The following is a 22191-nucleotide window of genomic DNA, read 5'->3' on the forward strand; positions in this document are numbered from 1 at the left end:
ATCTACCGATATTAATATTTTAAACCTTATTAATAACAATCGGCTTGATCCACTCTCGAAGTGTTGAATTTAAATTTGAATGACCATCATCTGCTATCTTCTATTTGAATCGGTCGTATGTATTAACCAACATAACACTTGTGCGGGCTATTTGAATTGTCAATCAATCTGACTTTGACTAGAGATAAGACAAGTATTGCCGTTTGAACCTCTTGCTTAATGGTTGAACAAGTCAATCAAAGTGACTCAAGTTGTATTTTAATTGGTAAAAAAACCCAAGGAACGGATATTTACTTATTTACTTGGTTAATTATCCAAATGCATGCTTCTTATTTCAGTCTTTGTTTTTTTATTCTCAACACCAGCAAGGGCCATTGGAACCAGAACTCTTCCATTTCCTCCCCATAACTCCAAGACCATACCGCACCTTGCAACCCCTCCTCAGCCTCAGCCGCCCTTTCTCTCTCTACAACTCTCTCTCTCTCTCTCTCTCTCTCTCTCTCTCTCTCTCTCTCTCTCTCTACTTCACAGACTCCAATGGTGCAACCTCTCCCCAAACCCACTAAGCTCCTCCTCTCCAAGCCATGCACCTTCCTTTTCCTCCTCATCATCATCTGCATTCTCGGCTTCTATACTCTACATTACCCCCACGCTTCATATCCCCCCTCAAATCGCCAAACTGCCCTCCGCTTCCGCCGTGATTTCCTCTCCTCTGCCACCAACTCCACCGTCGCCGCCTACCTGAGAGCACTCACCCTGCACCCACACGTCGCCGGCACCAAGCCCTCCCTCGACACCATCCACTATGTCCAGTCCCACTTCTCAGACCTGGGCCTCCAGACCCACACGGCCCACTACCACGCCCTCCTCTCCTACCCCCTCCGCTCCTCCCTCTCCGCGCATTTCAGCAACGGCAGCCACGTCGACATCCCGCTTTCCGAGCCGGGTTTGTCGCGCGACGACGGCGTCATTAAGCCCTACCACGCTTACTCGCCGTCCGGTTCTGCCCACGCCGAGGTAGTGTTCGTGAACTACGGCAGGGAAGAGGACTACCGCGCCTTGGAGGCGGCGGGGGCGAACGTCAGTGGCTGCGTGGTGATCGCCAGAAGAGGTGGCGAGCTACCGAGAAGCGAGGCGGTGAGGAATGCCGAGAGACACGGCGCGGAGGCCGTGCTGTTGTACACGGAGGGGGATGTGAGGTTTAACGAGGGTTTTGAGAGAGGGTTCGTGATGAGCGGCGTGGGGGACCCACTGAGCCCCGGGTGGGGCGGAGTTGACGGAGCTGAAAGGTTGGATTTGGAGGACCCTGAGGTTCTGAAGAGGTTTCCCAATATTCCATCCATGCCCTTGTCCGCCGGGGCGGCCGGCGCCATTTTGGCAACCCTAGGCGGGGCTTCGGCCCCCGGGGAGTGGCGGGCGGGAGTGGAACGAGTTGGGCCGGGCCCGACATTGGTGAACTTCAGTTACGAGGTTAGTGAAATGTTGTGGCATTGTAGTGTTTGGATAGAATGTTCTACCAAAGTCAAAAGATTTGGTCGTTTTCTTGTTTTAATGTCCAAAGTGCAAGAATGCCATATGGTGTAGTTGTTGACATAAATGGAAATTATGGCATTGCTTGGCTGGTTCTGGAAATTGGCATGGATATGGTTTTTCTGACATGTGTGGAGATCCCTGCTTGTTTTTAGGGTACTCCTAGGAGCCTAGTGATAGTTAATTTTTTGTCAGCAATACCATGTACGGACATATATTCTTTGATCTTTATAAAAAGAGAAGGCTGCGTTTCTCACAGCCTTGAACCTCGTGCATTTAGGAAAATTTTATTTAGTTATTATTTATTATTTAAGGAGGAGAATGCAGAGGAAGAAATGGAAAATAATCTGGTTCAAAAAAGCATTTATATAAGAATGTGTAGGGGGAGTATGCCTATTCCATTGAGCTTGCTATTTGGTGAGCTTATTCTAGTATGTTATATACCTGTTTTTCCCGTCACTTGGCTTTACATATCTACCAAGCGTGTAAGTTAGAAAAATTGTTTGTAGATAAATGCACGTCTCAATTCTGTTATGTTTTTTGAGAAATTATTATATATACCCGTCATATATCTTATGTAGTGTACTCTTTAATGTTACTGGTTCATTTTTTACTGTTATCCGCCACATATCTCATGTGGCGTGCCCCTTAATGTTATTGATTCATTTTTACTGTAATTGTTTCTGATTAGTTTTTATACGTAAATAAACTTTTGTCATTTTCACCGCGTGCATGTTAATTATACCATGGCGTAATATAATTGGTTGGGTACATCACATGACAGTGCTACGTGGTGTAGCGGGTACACATAATAATTATAAAGCAAAAATCAAGAAATAATTTAATTTTATTCCTTGATAATTCCACATCATTACCTCTTTATCATCATTTGTTTTCTTTTTATCTTATAATTTTTGTCTTAAATCTAGGGGGAGAAAAAGATGATGACAATTCAAAATGTCTTCGCTGTGATAAATGGGTTGGAAGAGCCTGACCGCTATGTGCTTCTTGGCAACCATAGAGATGCATGGACATATGGGGCTGTTGACCCTAACAGTGGAACTGCAGCGTTACTCGACATTGCTCGTCGATATGCTCTTCTTATAAATTCAGGTTGGAAGCCTAGGAGGACAATTATCCTTTGTAGTTGGGATGCAGAAGAGTTTGGCATGGTAACTGATACTCCATCATTGTTAGTAGACATGTTTCCCATATTTTGTGTTTGAGAGGAGGATCATTGGATCTGGGCATCAATCTCCTGTCTTTAACTGGTAACCACAGAATGTGCACTGTTTAGCAAGAAGGCCATTCCATTAAATACTAATGCTCATACACAGTGTGTTGCTAAGAGGGTGGTGAAGCTTACAAAGTTGGGTCCTATTAGCAAATATCATGACTAAGTAAAGAGGAATCTAGGAAGCCAACTCATGTAGGACTTTGCTGCATTGTCTTCCAGTCAAATGGTTGTCACATTTAATCATCAATAGCCAACTTTTATGGAACAGTTTTGTTAGGGTCAATTAATTGAGTAAGAGGAGATTAGGATTCTGCTCTCCTAAATTTGAATGACATATGGGTCAATTTTCGAACTGCAATATCATCATAGTAGAGGATCCAATATGGATAAATTGGAGTGATGCCCTGCTTTGTTCATACAAGCATGTTTGTATCTCTCTGGGAATTAATGTTTAAATGTTATTTTGTCCTTTTGTATTATTTTTAAGAGTCAAATTACGTAGAATTTTGTTCCATTCCGTTCATTAATCTGAAGTATTAATTAAATATCTCTGGTGTTTTCAGGTAGGATCTACTGAGTGGGTTGAACAAAACCTTGTTAATCTTGGCTCCAAAGCTGTTGCCTACCTTAATGTAGATTGTGCAGCTCTAGGTCCAGGATTCTTTGTTAGGGCGACTCCTCAGCTGGACAACCTCATTCTTGAGGTGACAAAGAAGGTAAATAAACATTAATAAATTTAAGCGGTTCAATTTAGTTCTGATAAAAATATGGTCAATCTCCTTGGATGTTATTCTGTGAATAAGTCCTAACAACCAGAATTTGAATGTCATGTTCTTACCTTTTATTCAAATGACTTCAGGTTAAAGATCCTGACTTGGAGGGCTCCACTGTATATGAGAACTGGCTAGCCACAAATAGAATCGTTGATGTAAGTGAAGGTCCACAATTCGCTTTCTTGCCCCATAAGTGTGTTATTTGCAATGGATGAGAACTGAAGATGTTATCTCATGGATTACAGATTCAAAGACTTAGTGGAGTTGATTCTGATTTTGCTCCATTTGTGCAACATGCTGGGGTTCCTTCCATCGACATGTACTATGGAAGAGGTACTCGAACACTTTTAGTTCACTTTTGCATTGCAAAATTTTAGGTTATCTTTGAAAGGCTAAACAAATTATGCAAAAATGCAGATTTCATTTGTTATAAAATTAGAGTTTTCATGTTAACATTGGTAGAATGATATACCTTCAGTCTTGGTTCAGATTTTCCTGTTTATCACACTGCTTTTGACTCGTATGATTGGATGAGAAAGTTTGGAGATCCTTTGTTTCATCGTCATGTGGCTGGTTAGCTATTTCACTTTCTTTATTAGGTGTCAAATTTGTCCATAGAAGCTTACTTTACTGTTAAATTTTTCAATCTCTTGGTTTTTCTCAGTTGCTGGAGTATGGGGTCTTATAGCACTCCACCTAGCTGATGATTCAATTCTCCCTTTTGATTACTTTTCCTATGTAGATCAGTTAAAGGTATCAGTCTTGCCTAAGTTATATTTTAAATCATCTTCTTTTTGTGCAACAGTTACAGTTTTTTTTTTTTCTGTTTACCTTTTGTTTAGTGGAACTGAGAATTGCGAAACCAATTTAACTGAAGTCATGGCACAAAAGTAAAGTTTCTTCTAGATGGTGTGCTTTAATGTAGTGAGAAAACAGCTTAAAAGACATCAATGTAAATTAGGCTTTGGGGCTCTCTTAATGGTTGAAGAATGTGTAGACTTTATGCCAGGTGCAGCTAGAATCTAAACCTTCATCTTTTTAATCCTTCGGCAGCATTACAAAGATGTTTTGAACCACTTGTTGGATGGGAGTATATCTCTAGAGCCTCTGATGACAGCAATAGAGGAATTTGCATATGCAGCCAGAGAAGCTGAAAATGAAGCTCAGGTCAAATCTCTATTCAAATTCTGGTTAAGTAAATTAAATTTATGATGTATTGAATGATACACATTTCTTTTATGCCAAAAAAAAAAGATACACATTTCTTGATGACATTTATGGATCCATCTCTGATTGGCTTCCTTAAGACATGGCTTATGAAATCTACCCATATCATTTTCATGTATAGACGCTGAAGGAGGAAGAGAGTACAGGTGAGTTTGTAATGATGAAGAAGCGGGCTTTAAATGATCGGCTGATGCTTGCTGAAAGAGGGTTCCTGGATACTGATGGACTTGAAGGAAGACAGTGGTTCAAGCATCTTGTGAGCATATTTTCTTTTAGCTTGGTTTATCATTGCTGATTGAATAAACTTACATTCAACATATTGCTTGGTACACTTCAGTATACATACATTCAAGAAACCTGAAGTTCTACAGAAACAGTGAACGTGCATTACATATTTACATGCAACATATTGCATGACCGTCTTACGCCTTCTCATCTTTGTAGGTCTATGGTCCTCCTACTGATCACCGAAGCGAACTCTTTTTCTTTCCTGGAGTAGCAGATGCCTTGAATCAGGCTAACAGCACAAAAACAGGACAGGGGCAGACAAACCTTCAACATGAGATTTGGAGAGTTGCCAGAGCCATTCAGAGGGCAGCTCAGGCCTTGAGAGGAGACCTTCACTGACCACAATGCATTTCTATACGTAGACAACCGTTACATGACTGTCATTGAACATACAGTTTTTGGTTGAGTATTAGATTCACGAGATGTATAGTTATTTTTTCTTCTTTAAGCTTGGAAATTGCTTTTCCTTCATTTTTATATTTTTGGTAAGACTTTTCCTTGGTTGAAGTTGAGAGCTTAATACCCAACCAAAGGATCTTCCGAAGAGATTGGCCAAAGGCCAATAATTGGTAAGAAAAACCCTAATGATTACAAACCCTTACTTGTGTTGGCGTGAATCACGGGAGTAATTTGTGCTAGTTAGGCTATCTATAGAGTTAATCTGTGTATGAATATATAGAGCAATATAATTCAACTTTGAAGGACATCAGAAAGGGTACCGGTGCTATCATCCCCCTACCCGGAAGTACTATGTCACTATGAATGTTACCTTTTTTGAGAACATGAGTTATTTTATCTCTTCTGATACTGCTCTTCAGGGGGAGAATTCATATTTTGAAGAGTTGTATCATGGGGGGGGAGACAAGTGAGCCAGTCGATATGGTGACAGGTTCCGTTGAGATTACCAATGTGTCAGCTACACAGGCACCACCGGATGATTTCGGTGTCGTCACTCCGGAGATTCAGGTACCAGAAGCTGACAGCACAACTGCCCCTCATGTCTCCCGTACTGTTGTTTATACACCTGACCAATGCTTTTCTGGTACAGAAGATCACTCATCTGAGGTTAGTCATTCTAGTTGGGCTAATAGTAGACAATATGTCTTGCCAAATAGGTCTACTCAGGGTCAACCAACAAAAAAAATATGAACATATCCTTCAGGCTAAAGCTAAGTATCATGTGACAAATTTTATATCTACCAAAAGATTATTTAAGTCATATGAGTCATTTTGTGAATCAAATATCTACTGTATCAGTACCTAATAAAGTGCAGGATGCATTGAGAGATCTAAAATGGAGGAAAGCAATGGAGGAAGAGATTGAAGCATTACAAAATAACAATACTTGGGAGCTTGTATCTCCACCACATGGCAAGAAGACTGTGGGATGTCGTTAGGTGTTTACAGTGAAATATAATCCAGATGGGTCAATGAGCCGGTATAAAACACGCCTAGTAGCGAAGGGGTTCACCCAGACATATGACATAGACTATGATGAGACATTTACACATGTTGCAAAGATAAACATTATCCGGGTATTGCTCTCTTTTGCTGCTAACTTAAACTGGCCACTTAGGCAATTCGATGTTAAGAATGCATTCATTCACGGAGAACTAACAGAGGAATTATACATGAATCTTCCGCCTGGATATGTGGCTGCTTCTCTAAGTAACTTTGTATGCAGATTGAGAAAGTCTTTGTATGGTCTTAAACAGTCACATCGTGCTTGGTTTAGAAGATTCTCACAATTCATGAGGAAAATTGGCTACAAACAGTAATTCAGACCACACGTTATTTCTCAAACATCAACAAGGGAAGGTAACAGCCCTAATTATATATGTTGATGATATGGTAGTTACTAGGAATGATACTGTTGAGGTGGATAGATTACAAAAACAGTTTGCCACAGAGTTTGAGATGAAGGACCTAGGTACACTCAAGTACTTCTTAGACATTGAAGTAGCCCGGGGAAGTGATGGTATCTATCTGTGTCAGAGGAAGTACATCTTTGATCTACTAACAGAGACAGGTGTGTTGGACTGCACTCCCATTGATACTCCTATTAAGCAGAACCATCGGTTAGCAGAGTATCCATATCAAGTCCCTACTGAAAAACCTCGTTATCAGAGGCTAGTTGGACGCCTAATTTATCTATCACATACCAGACCAGATGTTGCGTATGCAGTAAGTGTATTGAGTCAGTTCATGCATAATCCTAGTGTGGACTACATAAATGTTGTTGTAAGAATTTTGAGGTACTTGAAGTCAGCTCCAGAGAGAGAAGTAATGTTCTCTAATCACAATAATATCCTTGAAGTTTGTGGCTTCACAGATGCAGACTGGGCTGGAAATATTACAGATCGGAGATCCACATCAGGGTACTTTACCTTTGTTTGGGGCAATTTTGTTACACGGATGAGTAAGAAACAAAAGGTGGTAGCTCGATCTAGTGCTGAAACAGAATACAGAGGTATAGCTCAGGGAATATGCGAATTGTTATGGCTTAGAAGTTTGCTACAAGATTTGGGTATTAAACATAAGTGTGTTATGCAGCTGTACTGTGACAACAAGGCAGCTATTGATATTTCACAGAATCATGTGCAACATGGTCGTACAAAACATATGGAGGTTGATCGTCACTTTATAAAAGAGAAACTAGACGCTAAGATCATTAGCTTTCCTTTTGTTCCTACAGAAAAGCAACTTGCCGATATGCTCATAAAATGAGTGTCTAAAATGTCTTTTATGATTCACTTAACAAGTTGGGTATGGTTGATATGTATGCATCAACTTGAGGGGGAGTATTGGCGTGAATCACGAGAGTAATTTGTGCTAGTTAGGCTATATATAGAGTTAATCTGTGTATCAATATATAGAGCAATATAATTCAACTACTTGCACATTTGATAGATGAACGTCACCTCCTCAGGCTTCAGCATCCATGGCCTGAAATATAGACCTAGCGTCCTTAGGATAATGAAGGTGAGGGCCTGGGGAAATCTTCCATGACAAATACTCAAATTCAGTGAGTTCATCTTTAAAATTGACATGTTAAGCCTGCACCAGTAACTCCACCAAGACGTGCTTGTCCAATATATAAATCCCAGCACACAGGCTAAATTACTTTCTTTTACAACTTGGATCATTTAAACTGAATGTGTAATATGAATATATGAATTCTTCTTTTGAATTGACCATCTTGGCTTCTAAAACAGCTGCAAAACTTTGTTGAAACATAATCTATTCAAGAAATTTTCAAAACCAGTTTTCACCATTACGAATCTTTTTTCTTAGGATTTAGTATTAATCGGTAGAACTTATAAATCATCTGATAATCCTGATATATAGAACTCGTCTTACCAGTTTTGCATCTACGAAAAGATGAAGAGACATCAATTCAGATGTAAACTAAGAAAAAAAATATTATGCAAGAACCAGGTTTGTTTGAGGTAGTGCAATATAATTTCCCACAACTCACATTGCATAGCAGTATAGTGAGTGTATCATTCTGCAGAACAGCAGAAGACAATGGAACAGCTTATGATAGGAAATCGGCTTTAGTTACAATACATTGAATGCTTAATTGTGACTCATTATCAGCATATATAGTTATATACTTTATATGAAAGGATATGGCTATTAAATATTAACATCTGAAAGCCTAAAATTAATTGCTAACGATAGTCATAGATTAAATTATTGGAACAACAGACCCATCTGAAGATGACAATATATTCCGAGTAAACCATTAGTGGGTAGTTTTTACATGATCTGTTGTTAGTATATATATCAAATATGGTATCGATATCTACTTTTAGTAACAGAATCATTCACCTTCAAACTGCGTAATGGTTTAGACTCTTAAACAGACAGCATTTTGAACCTATGGTTGTCTTTATATGAAATGAGCAACAAAAGTGATCTCGTTAAGTTACTTCAAGTATATTGAAGACCAGTGGATAAACATGGTAATGGAAAATAAACAAAAAAAGACATGTACTGTATGATATTCGATTGGAAAAAAAAAACAATAAACTTTTTTTTTTTTTACTTTCCTAGTTGGGGCGACTTTCTTTGATTAGCACAGTCTGCTTGTTCTCTAATTTTCCAAACTGTTAAACTGCTCAAGTGTTGAAGCACTAAGATAACATTATTTCATATTAATCAAAAACTAGACCTGATTCAGATAGAGTTCATAAACAAACTACAACACATCATATTAATCAAAGTACAAATTAAACTCTGTGGTTCAAACAGAAGACAAAGATAAAGAAAAGCATACAAGACATGCACCAAAAACTAAAAGCAAAACAATTTTTTAAGACTACAGAAAATGGAGGAATCACATAAGCAGACCCCTTATGGCTGTGGGTGGTGGTGGGTTAATGAAATCCAGGAAACATGGTTTCTGCTGGTGGTGCTGCTTCTGCATCTACGGCGTAACGTTATCCATTGGTCGATCAGCTGCAGCTGTGGCTCCTTGCTCCTGGTTCTCATTCTTCAAAGCCTCCTTGAAATTCTTCATCCTGCTGTGCACCTGCTCAAGGTATTGGTCAATCGTCCACGTCAAATCCTGCAAGTCCATCAGCATCAAGCCCTGGAGGGACTTTCCAGATAAGCTCTGGAACATGACATGCTTCACATCCTTTTCGCGGTTTTCCTTTGTCTGGTTCTTGACCTGCTCCTGAGCTTTCCCAATCCGTTGGCTCAAGTAGGTAACTTGGTCAAACATCTTCTTGCTTTGCTCCGTCTCTGGCATGCTTTTGAACTGTGCAAGGACGCGTTGGACTCCGTCGGGCGAAGGCCAGACCTCTGGTTCGGTGTCATAGGGGCCATAGATAATAGCACAAGCATTAACATCACAAAGAGTGCTGAGTTCACTCACCTTCTTCAAAAGTCCCTTCTTCCTTTTCCTGAAGCACGCTTTGCGAGCACCGTCATTAGTGATGTAGGCCAATTTCACCTTCTTTCTTGCCATCATTACCAAGAAATGATGAAAATGTAGAGTAATGAAAAATAGTGTTTCTATTCGGTTTGCTTACCTTGAAGCGAATATGCGTGCTTTTATAGGGCAGGCATCGGCACCTACTGACCCAATAAATTCAGGAAGATTTCTTTCCTAAATAGAAAAATTTATTCTATTAAATGCACTTTAGATTTCTTACGATTTTCAGTTGGATGCAAAATTAATGATTGCTAATGCAATGTATGAGCAAAGCAATATTGACCGTATCCAACACGTGAAATGTGTTTCAGCATGAAATAAAGGAGGTGCTCTAAGTTGTATGAATCTAAATGAGTTGTCCTTGTGTGATTAAGGTAAAAATTAATATTCATACAAGTGGTAATACAATCTAAGAGTAAAAATGAACCATGAAAAGGTAAAGAAATGGCTGGCAAAATAATATACACACACACAGAATGTATAGATTGTGCCGACTTGAACCATACTGTCGATATGATGCCCACACTCTTGAAAATTATATGTGCTCTAGAAGTCATAAAACAGAAAACTAACGGCCACCTTATGCAAGAATAAATGCAAAGAGCAGTGGCGCGTAGCTGTTTAATTACACCACTAGACCTATGCTAGTTTGCCATGGTGAAACAAAAGCTACTGATAAAAGAGTGTTGAACTTTACTGAAAAATTCTGAAGCAATACAAATTTCATGAAATCCAAGATATAATGATGAAAGCAGTATTGTAAGAAACGACACCAGAAAAAATTCATGGTATTCAAGTCTATTCTAAAAGTCAAAGACAATCCACAAAATCCAAGTGTCTGTCTAAAGAGTTCCAAACTCAGATTTTGAGAAGAAAATAATGGAACTGTCATTTCCCCCATTTAAAGCTACAGAGAAAAAATGAACATACTTTGAAAGATACAGTGGATTAAATACTTCCAACTACATCATGAAAAATAAATAATAACCTGCTGGTCTCATGCTGGCTATATTTTGCTCAAGTGGGTTAGTCTCCTCATTCTCCTGCATTGTCACTTAACAACATAGGACTTCTATAATAACCAAAGGTAAATTAACGAATCTAGAAGATATCATGTACTGAAAAATTAGTTTCATAGATGAAAGACAACAATGACAAAGAATGCTTAATTCCGACTTAAAGAACGCTTTGAGATTGTATCAATAATATATATGCAGTTGTCATATCATTTATTAGCACATTTTGCTGACTGTCAATACATGTAGCTGCAAGATGCAGCCATTCAGCCATATTAAGTCATCGATTTGCTTTTGGAGGAGAGCAAAGAAGCATTTTCCTAAAGTTACAAGGAAGAAAATCCAGTACACATGGCAAAGAGGGAAAGGTAAAGAAAAGGTAAAAATGTGTGAACACGAGATAACAAACCGGAAAAAAAAATGAAGTATGTCAACATGGTTTCAATTCAATCAAGTTACGGTTGAAATTACCATACCACTGTATGCAGATTTTAATCCCTCTGCTCTTCCCGCCACACCTGCAACAACATAAAGATGAAGTGAGCTACAGAATAGTGGCTCTAACAATCTAATCAAAGCAGAAGAAGAAAACATGAACTACGATAACCTAATAAGCTTGGATGCAGACGTGTGGTAGTTCATTATGTGTAAATATCAGTCTGGCATTTTATCAAACAGCTTCTAGGCATTGTCTTGCAAATTTTTTCCAGAACCAAATAAACTTACTCGTTTCATTGATTTGAAAACACTTCCCAAGTATGGGCATTGACAACGTAATCTACAAAAGTATTGGCGTAGATTTGCTTGGCTTCAATGTAAACAAATGTGAAATGTTTGCCTGGATTGCCCAAAAAGGTGAAACTCTTTTTTGCGGTTCAAGTGTAGACTACTCGGCTTATATTTCAGGGGTATTTACTATATATTAATTTGACAAACACTATTCATGCCACTGTTGCTAAACTCATATCGAATTACAGTTTTGCCCTCAATTTTCTGTTAATTGCAATTTTGTTACTCGACTATGTATAAAAGGTCTCAATGATCGACACGCGTCATAATTCTTCTGAGTCCCAAAACTTCTGGCGCTCACTCTCCGTTTCTCTCACTGTTCTCTCCAGTTTCAGAGACTCTCTCTACTTCTGATCTCTTCACTTGCGAAAGTATATAAACTGGGTTAATTTTTTTAGATTCAGAAAATAAGTCTTTTTGATTCCTCTATTGATTATAGCATGGTTTTTTTGGTTAGTTGTTTCAGTTTGTATAAAAGTCGTTAATGGTCCAAGAATCATGAAGCTTCTATGACAATCTGGGTTCGTTCTTCAAAATCGGTTATAGATTTCACTCATCCTAGATAAATGAGTAAGGTTCTGTTTTCTGGTAAGGAAATTCTTCTGGGCCTATTATATGAATTCATCAAATTGTGTGAATTTTAGATTTTGTTGTTTGTATGATTAGATTAATTTATTGTTCGTTGTAGATAAGAGAAAGTTTTGATAAAATTGAAGTCAGAAGAGAAAGTCTTTCGGACCATTCAGAGAAAGTTGATTAACAGACTTCTAAGTTATGAAGACTTATTCTTATCAAGGTATGTACACTTTAGTTTTATCAAATATTTAATTTGATTTGTTTCTCATTCTAATGGACTCTTAAATATATCTGAATTTGCATGTCTTCAACTTTCTGGATTGTCTCAAGTTTTTTGTCTACTTTGAATTGAAATGGACAGGTCACTAAATTAATAGTTAGTATCATATGCAAATCACTCTGAGAGAGTTATTTATAGTGCACATCATAGGAGTCTGTTTCAATACCTATTATTGGTAATAGTCCATGATCATAGTAGGTTATATGACTTGAGTATAGCTCATGTTATATTGACAACACAAAGGCTTTACTTATATCTCTAGGAGGCTTACAATTACTTTTCTTTCCAGTCTTTTATGCTTCCTATTTGCATCTGTTGTTCAGTTTACATCAAGTCATCAATTAACTAATAGATATGCTAAAGTTTCAATTAGTCATCCATTGTACTAATTTATATGCTAAGGTATAAGAACTTTTGATCTAATATTATTTTGGTGTATGATATTTAGATATAGTTTCTGCATCCCTTATTCCAATGGTTTATCAGTGTTAACTGGTTGTTTTCATTTTTGGCTTTTCCCCTTTATGATACTAAAATTTTGCAATCCGGTTAGAGCCTATATATATATATATATATATATATATATATATATATATATACAGTCCATATCCAGAGTGAAGGTTCACTCTGAAGTTTCAGAGTGAAGTTCCAATTTTGACACACTTTTCGGTCAAATTTTTTCACCATAAGTGATTCAATATTTAGATATGCTATTCAAGATCATCTTTATAAAGTTTCATCCAATTTGACAATGATTTGAGCTTTCAAAATTGAGATTTACACGAACGGTTCACGTTAAACAGTTTTAATTCATTCATTGATTTAATCTAATTTCAATACCTTAACGATGTCCGAATTAGATGAAATTTTGTAGAGATGATCTTGAATAGCATACCTAAATATTGAATCACTTATGGTGAAAAAATTTGACCGAAAAGTGTGTCAAAATTGGAACTTCACTCTGAAACTTCAGAGTGAAGGTTCACTCTGGATAGGGACTATATATATATTTGCTGCTTAGCTTTAAAGTATCGTTCTTGGAAAACAGTTTTCTCAAAATCATGTATCAGCTGCCAGTAGTATTTAACTTACATTCTCTTTTTTCTGTACTCGAAAAATGTGTGAGAAAAGAGGAGCTCAAGCTATTTGAGTACCAAAGTAATCATTGCGCGCTTATTTGCTTAATCAATTTTCAAGTCAACGAAAAAACTCGGTAATTCCCACCTTCCTAAAACATTGTTCTATTTGTCTATTTTGCTTTGATGCAATGTAGTAGAGTCGAACCTTATTGATTCTGCATCACTTTGTTCTCTCTGCTTTTGATCAAGGTTAGTACCAATTTCTCAGTTCTGTGAATATGTTTGATTTCCGAAATTTCCTTTCAGAAATCTGATATAGTAAAGATAAAAATGGTTATCAAGATCATTAAGATGGTGCCATTTCTTTTCCGGATAATGCCTCCATAATAGGGTCATTTATTAAGCTCTTAGTGATCAATATCAAATAATAAACATATTGAACTTAAACATATATTGGTCTTGCGGGGAGATGAAATCAATGTTAGCTTATTGATACTGAATTTGCTAACTATTAAAATGAAAGTGAATGGACTAAATATATTGACTGTTGAGTTCTAATTTATAGCTCTATCTCTATACATTATGGATTATTACCGTAAGCGTCTAATTAATTATCTATGAACTTTATTGTTGTTTGTTTCTACTTTTCAGTTCTCAATCAAGAATAAAGTACTAAGTTTAAGTGTTGATGTTGTTATGTCAGTCTTCAACAATGTGAATTTCATAGGTATATACCACTTCTTATGCATTCAAAGAGTTATGGATTCTATATTTAGGAAAAATATTTTAGGGAATGTTTTTTTTACAAATTTCTCTGGGATTCTGAATCAGTATATTGCAGCTCTTCACTACAAATTGGAATCTAGAATTCGATATGAATTTAGTGTCTGTATTTCATTTTTTGCTTAATAAGTTATGTATTTTGTTGGGTCAAATCTTTTGTATTGTGTTTTCATATCTTTCTGAATCAAAATTATATCTGCTCTTCGTTATCTATTTTGGGAAAGGTATTTATTAATTAGGTTGAAAGTTTCCGCAAACATGTTAATAATGAACTATGATTCCTTCTGGTTGGGATTTTGTAAGCTTCAGGGTGTGATGTTTGATGGTCTATATTACTTCTTTCGTTGTTGTGATCAGTGACCTTTTGTCATCTGAAATGAGTGTTTGCAGATCTCATACAAAGGCATGCTAAATTTTGCATTTACTTAGCGTTTTTGAAGATTACTGATAAAGGTACTTGCCGTTGCCGTGACAATGCTTAGATTTTATCTCTTATGAGGGATTTTATCCCTTGGATTTTACCTCTATGGCAACCCCTTAGAGGGTGTTGCAGTGAGTAGTAAGAAATTCCTTCTTTTTATTTGATTAAATGAGTTTAGAACCCGCTGCAACGCGCGGGCACTCTTGCTAGTTCTAGACTAAATTATCTACACGGTGAAGTGTTTATAGTGAAGTGTTGTAAACCTTCAAACCCATTGTAATTCTTCTTCAATGAATGAATTATCTTTGATAAAAAAAAACTGTTGTTTATCCAATTGCTTTTGGACAAGTGTCATATTAATCGATTGTTTTTCACAATTAAAATTATCTAACCCTCACCTTACACAAGTACGTGTATAAGTGAGATATGAACACATACCAGCTAAGGTGTTAAAAGACCAACACGCCACGACAGTATAAACTACAAAGGAACATACTATTACGCATCTCATGCAGTGGCGGATCCAGGATTGGATCATTAGAGATGTTTGAACTTAACTATAAAAAAATAGTGAAAATTCTCGACGGTGTAAAATAATTTTACTAATTGAAATCAAAATCAATATACCTAGTCGGTAAATGTAATGAGGCTTACTCTTCTAATGTATATATACAAATAAGATAAATTAACCAATCAAATATTCAATTAGCACATCGTAATCCAAAATTATTTACAAGAACATTCTATTAGCGGTTTGAAAGGTTAAAGACTGACCAGTGAAAACTAAATTAAAGATCGTGATTGATCAATAAACCTAGTCGGTAAATGTAATGAGGCTTACTCTTCTAATGCATATATACAAATAAGATAAATTAACCAATCAAATATTCATATAGCACATTGTAATCCAAAATTATTTACAAGAACATTCTATTAGCGGTTTGAAAGGTTAAAGACTGACCAATGAAAACTAAATTAAAGATCGTGATTGATCAATAAAGCTTCGGAAAAAACGATGTATATAGTCAAAATCTAACACAATTAATACACAATTGAATAGATTAGCGACGTAATATCTACCTATCTAGCATTTTAGAAGATATACTTGGCTGAAGATACGTTATTGAGGAAGAAAAGAGTAAAGTATAGAAGCGAAACAAATGAGTAGAGTCGGTTATATTTGGATGTTTTCGCTAAGGAGAATCCCAAAATCAAAAGATTTAAAACTTAATTTTTTTTTTCTTGTCTTGACCAATGGGGATGCTTGAGTCACCCCTAAAGAAGCCTAGATCCGCCCCTGATCTCATGGCAAACGTCAGGACGAACGTAGTTCTTTACCAACTAGGTCAGTCATTTGCTACAATCTAAGGCTGCTTAACTTGTAAGAAAAGATGAAGTTAGCGTTTTAACATGCGGAAAATACTTTTCTTAAAAACCAGGGATGTTTTCAAGACAGAAGTCAATCATTCCATCCTTTTGAAACTACTTACAAGTCGAAAAAACACGGAGCCTGAACCAACTGGAATAAATGTAAAACCATCTTCACTTCTTTTCAAAATCTAAACTCCGAACTTTTGCGCAAAAAACAAAAAATGCCTATAAGAAAAAAAATAAAAACATAACGCGCCAGATAGGGGTCGAACCTATGACCTTCTGCTTAGGAAACAGACGCTCTATCCACTGAGCTACAGGCGCTGGATGCTAACATAACTCACTTCCACTTTAATGATCTCTATAACAATTTTTCCACCCATTGAATTTGAACAAGTGTGTTTGGGAGGAAATCTGAGAGTTTCAATTCAGAATTTGAGAGAGAAATGGAGGAGGAGTCGATTCGGAGCTTCTGCAATTCGACGGCTTCATTCGAGCAGCTGCGACGCCCTCAAGACCTCCATCGACCGCCGTCCCATCCCTCTCGCCACCGCCTCCTCCACCTTCAACCGCCGCGTCTCCTCCGCCAGCTCCCACCTTAACCTCCTCGAATCCATCTCCTTCGAGGAGCTACGAGGTCCACAAGGACAACCACTCCCGCCTCCAGCCCTTCGGTTACGTCCCCGGTACTCTGACTTCTCTCCCACTCTAATTTCGTCCTTAATCCAATTTCATTTAATTTTTCCTGTTTATCACAATTTGTTAATTTTTGCTAGTTTTTTTTGTTTTGTTTTGGGTACAACTTGAAATTGATGAGGAGGATGACGATGTATCGTCGCCCATTACTCAACAAGATGGACCAGAAGACGACGACGATTTGTATCCTTCCTTTTACTCGAAAATTGAAACTGAAATTCATAATGACAGTCGTAATCTTTGTGATTCCTTAGTAAGTTTTTTTATCAGATTAGACGAGCCCTTGAGTTTGAAGAAGCTGGGGCTTTCGTATGCTTCTCTTGCCACATTAGCATTCCAAGGTGAATTAGTCAATTTCGGTTTTTGTGATGTCCAGAGTTTTCTTGTTTAATAATTCGTATAGACCTTCACATTGACACTGTCCCTTTTTTGTGGTTCCTGTGCAGCTAATGCTAGAAATGAAGACCAACATGTGTCTTTTCCTTCGTCTCTCTCGTATGATCCTTCCAAGGAGAGCTCGGGAGCGTCTTTGGATGGATCGCTCTCAGATTGCGGTATCCAGTACTTTTCTTTTTTGCTATGCCACTTTGTATATGTGACTGACATTAGTAATATTGGTTGTCCTTTTTGAAATAGATGTAGGGGAGGTTGAGGATAAACAGATGGTTGCATCTTGTGAAGGTCTGCAGGGATGTTACGAGTCTCTTCCTTCCTACATGAAAAGTCTAGCGCCCTGGGAGGTACGCTCTATGTTTCTTGTAACTGTTTTCTGACTTTTCTCAACAAACAAACAAAAACAACAATATACTTGTTAATGGATTGTGTTTGCGAATCGAATTATTGTTCGTCTTTGGTGCAAGATAACTGCATATGGAATCACATAGGGGTGTGTTTCTAGATAGGAACTAGGGAAGCTTTCTGAAAATTGATCGTGCATTATTCATTCTAGAAAGAGAATGAAAAGGGAATTCAATGACATATGTTAGGAGTTAGAACAATAGTTTAATTGCTGGCCAATGGTAATCATTCTATGTTTGGTGGGTAGCTCAGTCATCCATCATATAAAGTGTTGATTTATCTATCATATGCTAGTTTGTTATTGCACTTCTTCGAATTCTCAGTGTACTGACTTTATTTCTAATAAAAGAGTCCATGCCACCTCTAGCCACATCAATTGAGTTTCCCAATTGATGAGTGCTCGATTACTCGACATCAATATTTAACCCTGTAAGCATCGTAAGTAGTATAAAGCAAGAGGGTATCGTTCACAAACCGGGGATCCATCCAGGGCTTAGGATCACAACACTTAACACGAATTCATAAAGATATAAAAGATTTGATTTATATGATCGGTATCAAAGACAAAAACAGAAAATAAAACCTAAACTAACATATACATGTGATCAACCAACCAACACATAAACAATCACCAAAACAAATCATACAAAGCTAACGAAAACAAGTTCTAGTTCTCCTTTAAGAGTCATGCCGAGACACTATCATGAATAACTAAGGTTGGATCATGCAATCTAGGTTCCAAAGCAGTAACTTATATGCATAGACACTTAACACATTCGATTCATTCCAAGCGGTCTTAATCGAAATCTAACATACTTATCCTACCATGCAACTCCAAAGCCACGCATATTGAATTCATTAAGCATGTCACTTACTTAACCCCCAATCATGCAATTTCGAAAATCACATAGAAAAGATAAACATGTTCATAGCATAAGTCATAAATCCAACAACCTAAATATCATGCTACAAGCGTACACATAACATATAGATATCGAAATCATTCAATAACAAGGCACGGCAGAAACCAAAATCATAGAACTAAAAACCTAAAATCGCAACCTTATATAATTTGAAACAAGTAACTATTTTATAGACAAAATTGAAACAAGTTTACTCTACACAAATCGCATGCTCCATCCAAGAACAAGAACAAAACCAAAACCGAATTGAAACAAAGATTGAATCATGGTTACACTTTATAAATCAAGCAATCCACAAGTGTAGCCGTGGCTTCTATGGATGAAACCTTCTTCACAAGCGTGTTTGAAGACTATTGATTGGTGGGGAATGATGGAATCGGTTTTAGGATTTCTTGGAATGGTGAAGGATGAATTCGGCAGAGCTATGGCTGTGTTTGTGTGTAGGGCTGATGATCCTGCTGAATGGAGAGGCCGGCCTCTATATATAGAGGTGTAGGAAGCCTTCTTGCCGTCCCATAAGGAAATAGAATCCAATTGGGAAACTGAAATCCTCTTTGTTATGAATTTGATTTATGTACTCCATATCCAACTTGATGTAGGAAACCAAGTCCAATAGGGAGATCACTTAAGGCTGCACGGCAACAATCCTGGTCCAACTAGGAGTAGCTAGGCCGGCCTCCTCTTCTCCTTCTTCAACTCGAATATGATTTCCTTGTTCAACTAGGAATGCAACTCGGCAACTCTTCTTTCTTTCCAAATATGATTTGTCTTTCCTGAAAAGAAATCGTCGATTAAGGAATAGGAAAGAATGAAAATAGGAAAGTAGAATCCTAGTCGAGTAAGGAATCCTAGCTCAATAAGGAGTTCTAACACTTAGCACAATTTTCATCATCAAATCATCTAAATTCGAAATAGCTCTACCTAGAACATACATATGACAAATATGAACCTAAAACAACTAAATAAGAAGTAACAAAGCATAAGAATAAGGCATATAAACATTAAGAACGTCACACTTTGTGCTCCTATCACCAATGTAATATATTAGTTTGCAGAATTTAAGCATAAAATGCTGATTCATGATAAACTGTGAAAGTTAGTTCTGCCTTGCTTTCAAGAATGGTCTCAGTAACAAATTTCCATTTTGATCAACCCCCTAAGTAACAGACCTAGAGCAAGCTCTTTTTTGTTGAGTACGTCTTTCTGGTATCCAAATCTGAGGATGTCCTGCAGACTCTTCTTTCAACTTATAAGATGAGAGGTGACGTGATAAAGGACATTCTAGATTAGATATGAGTTTGAATGATGCCCTGTGTAGTGTAGAAGTTTTTGTTATGCAGGTCCCACTGTGAAACTTGTGTAATATTATGACTTTAATTGGACTTCCTGGACTCTTAGGACCTGCTTGCTGCTGTAGAGAAGATCAACTCAGGCCTGAAACAGTGAATTCTCTTTCGATTACCAGTGAAAGAAAGAGACGAAGAACAAGAGGATGTTTGGAAGATGTTGCTGCTTAGCTAATGACTAGAGGGGCTGTGCATTTATATAATCCGACTGGCATGAATCGCATGATGAACCTTGTTTATTGATGCAGTCAGATTATTCACATCATTTAAAAAGTGCTCATGATATTTGTTCCGATCATTTGTTTTTAATTTTCAATCTTCTTTTCACTTGTTATCAGTGAAGGAATTCTCTGTTAGATAACAAGTGAAAGAAGATTGAAGATAAAAAACAAGACTGTTTGAAAAAATGTTGCTGCTTAGCTAGTGCATTTGAATAACCCGATTGGCATGAATTTTGAATGACAAAACCATGTTTATTCATGTAGTCGGGGTGAGCCTTTGGCATGAAAGCTGGCTGACTCATAGCCTTTATGTGTTTCTCTGCTATCGATTCGAGGATGAAGGTTGCATTTGCGAACCTGGGTTCTGGGCCTCCACTGCTTCTGCTTCTGGAGCATTGCCTCCTACCCAAGCGTAGTATATGGCACAGACACTCTCACTAAGACATCAAGGCATCAAACATTAATCCTGACTCTAGCTAATTATGAAAGCTAGCTGCTGGAGTTCAACTGTAAAAGGTAGTATTCTTGCTTCAAGCTATCTTGCTAGTTCTTATCTATGACAATGCTCAAATATCATTCATGTTTTTCACAGCCTTTGTAGTGACACTGTCAATAGAGTGTACTGTATTACATCTAAACTCTAATAATCCAATACTCTGAAGATGATACGAAGGACATATAGTCTAATCTAATATAAGGTGTGGGGAGATGCAGCAGGACGTAGGACTGGAAACCGTATATAAATATAAGGGATCGGAGTTGGGACGCCGGCGCAACCCTCACGAATCATTATAGCTAGGGCCCGGGATGTATAAACAAGTGAAAATAAGATTGAAAAAGAGCAACTCTAACAATTTACATATGATGCAATCCTTGGAATTATGATGTAAATTGTTTTCTGAATCTACCTTGTAAGTTCTAAACTTTCTTGTGATCATACGTACATTTTTATCTTTGAAGACATCAACATCATCATAATTCCATCCAACATCATCAATGTCTTCCTCGTCACCCACATCATTTGGGCCGTAATTGCCACCATTCTCATTGATTTGTTCATCACCATCATTTGTTCTCTTTTTAAAATAATCAGGCATTCGATGGACTAACAAAACTTCCTTACTAGTTGATTCTGACAAATACGACCAGAAGTATCTGCAATTGGAAACCCTCTTGTAGTCTCTATCATATGCATCAATGATGTCATTATCGAATTCATCCTTGTCTAATATTTCAAGCCTGTCAAAGACCACTTTCAACTTTAATTGTTCAGCATCATTAAGTGTAAATTTTAAGGTGAGGGCGGGTGCAACATCGCTGTCATTTTGTTCATTGTCAACCAAAACATATAACGTGCCAGAAGAAAACAATATATCGTTAATGGTGAATTTCGGGAAGACACCAATTTTGGTAACCTGGTCTGCACACAACTAAAGTCTTTTGTTCATCTGAAAGTACTGCTGCAACGATGAAATTGCTTGAAGAACTACAATCATTCGAGGTAGAGGACAATTTGAGGCACACATAGAATCCACCAAGACCCAAAATTTCCCACATTCTTGTTTGCATAAATTTTCTGAAAGATGGGATTGTTCTCAATGGCGGAAGTTTGAAGGATTCCTGATATTGGGTTTACTAGACACATCTCAGACTCTAGTCCTTTTTCCTTGACTAGGATCAACCAACCTTTCGAAGATCCGTATATCCTCCCTCCTTGAAGTCGTTTTGGCAGCTCTAACTTGATAACTTCTCCCTTAGAGAGTTTGTTGTCAGTGAAGGTAAGAAAGTTCAAACACTTACTGGCCCTGCAATTTGGCGAGTCAGGTAGTACTAACTACTAAATGGTAGTTGATGACAAGCTTTACGCCTCAATGTTAGGAAAATAAATGACC

The 22191-nt window shown here is 37.5% G+C and overlaps 2 protein-coding genes, 1 long non-coding RNA gene and 1 other non-coding gene across 5 annotated transcripts; 2 read left to right on the forward strand and 2 right to left on the reverse strand.

Annotated features, from left to right (window-relative positions):
* Nucleotides 1-387: 387 nt before the first annotated feature.
* Nucleotides 388-5665, forward strand: LOC126798623 (probable glutamate carboxypeptidase AMP1). Its single transcript, XM_050525632.1, has 10 exons — nt 388-1470; nt 2460-2702; nt 3331-3483; nt 3627-3695; nt 3786-3873; nt 4030-4113; nt 4205-4293; nt 4594-4707; nt 4889-5023; nt 5212-5665. Exons 1-10 carry the CDS (start codon nt 538-540, stop codon nt 5392-5394), a joined length of 2091 nt encoding a protein of 696 aa, XP_050381589.1. The 5' UTR covers nt 388-537; the 3' UTR covers nt 5395-5665.
* A 3600-nt stretch (nt 5666-9265) lies between these two features.
* Nucleotides 9266-11886, reverse strand: LOC126798916 (agamous-like MADS-box protein AGL80). 2 transcript variants are annotated; one of them, XM_050526004.1, is made up of 3 exons: nt 11743-11886; nt 11493-11534; nt 9266-11054 (listed from the first exon to the last, which is right to left on the reverse strand). In XM_050526004.1, exon 3 carries the CDS (start codon nt 10034-10036, stop codon nt 9488-9490), a length of 549 nt encoding a protein of 182 aa, XP_050381961.1. In that variant the 5' UTR covers nt 10037-11054; nt 11493-11534; nt 11743-11886; the 3' UTR covers nt 9266-9487. The 2 variants fall into 2 exon arrangements, with proteins under 2 accessions (XP_050381961.1, XP_050381959.1); XM_050526002.1 differs by having other exon boundaries at nt 9266-11534.
* Nucleotides 11887-16566: 4680 nt separating this feature from the next.
* TRNAR-CCU (transfer RNA arginine (anticodon CCU)) lies at nt 16567-16639 on the reverse strand. The gene has a single exon. It is a non-coding gene; the product is annotated as a tRNA-Arg (tRNA).
* LOC126799128 (uncharacterized) lies at nt 16597-21252 on the forward strand. The gene is made up of 5 exons (XR_007672596.1): nt 16597-17194; nt 17282-17352; nt 17458-17565; nt 17648-17751; nt 20131-21252. It is a non-coding gene; the product is annotated as an uncharacterized LOC126799128 (long non-coding RNA).
* Nucleotides 21253-22191: the final 939 nt, after the last annotated feature.

Source organism: Argentina anserina, chromosome 6, assembly GCF_933775445.1.
Source record: "Argentina anserina chromosome 6, drPotAnse1.1, whole genome shotgun sequence".
NCBI classification, from domain to species: domain Eukaryota; kingdom Viridiplantae; phylum Streptophyta; class Magnoliopsida; order Rosales; family Rosaceae; genus Argentina; species Argentina anserina.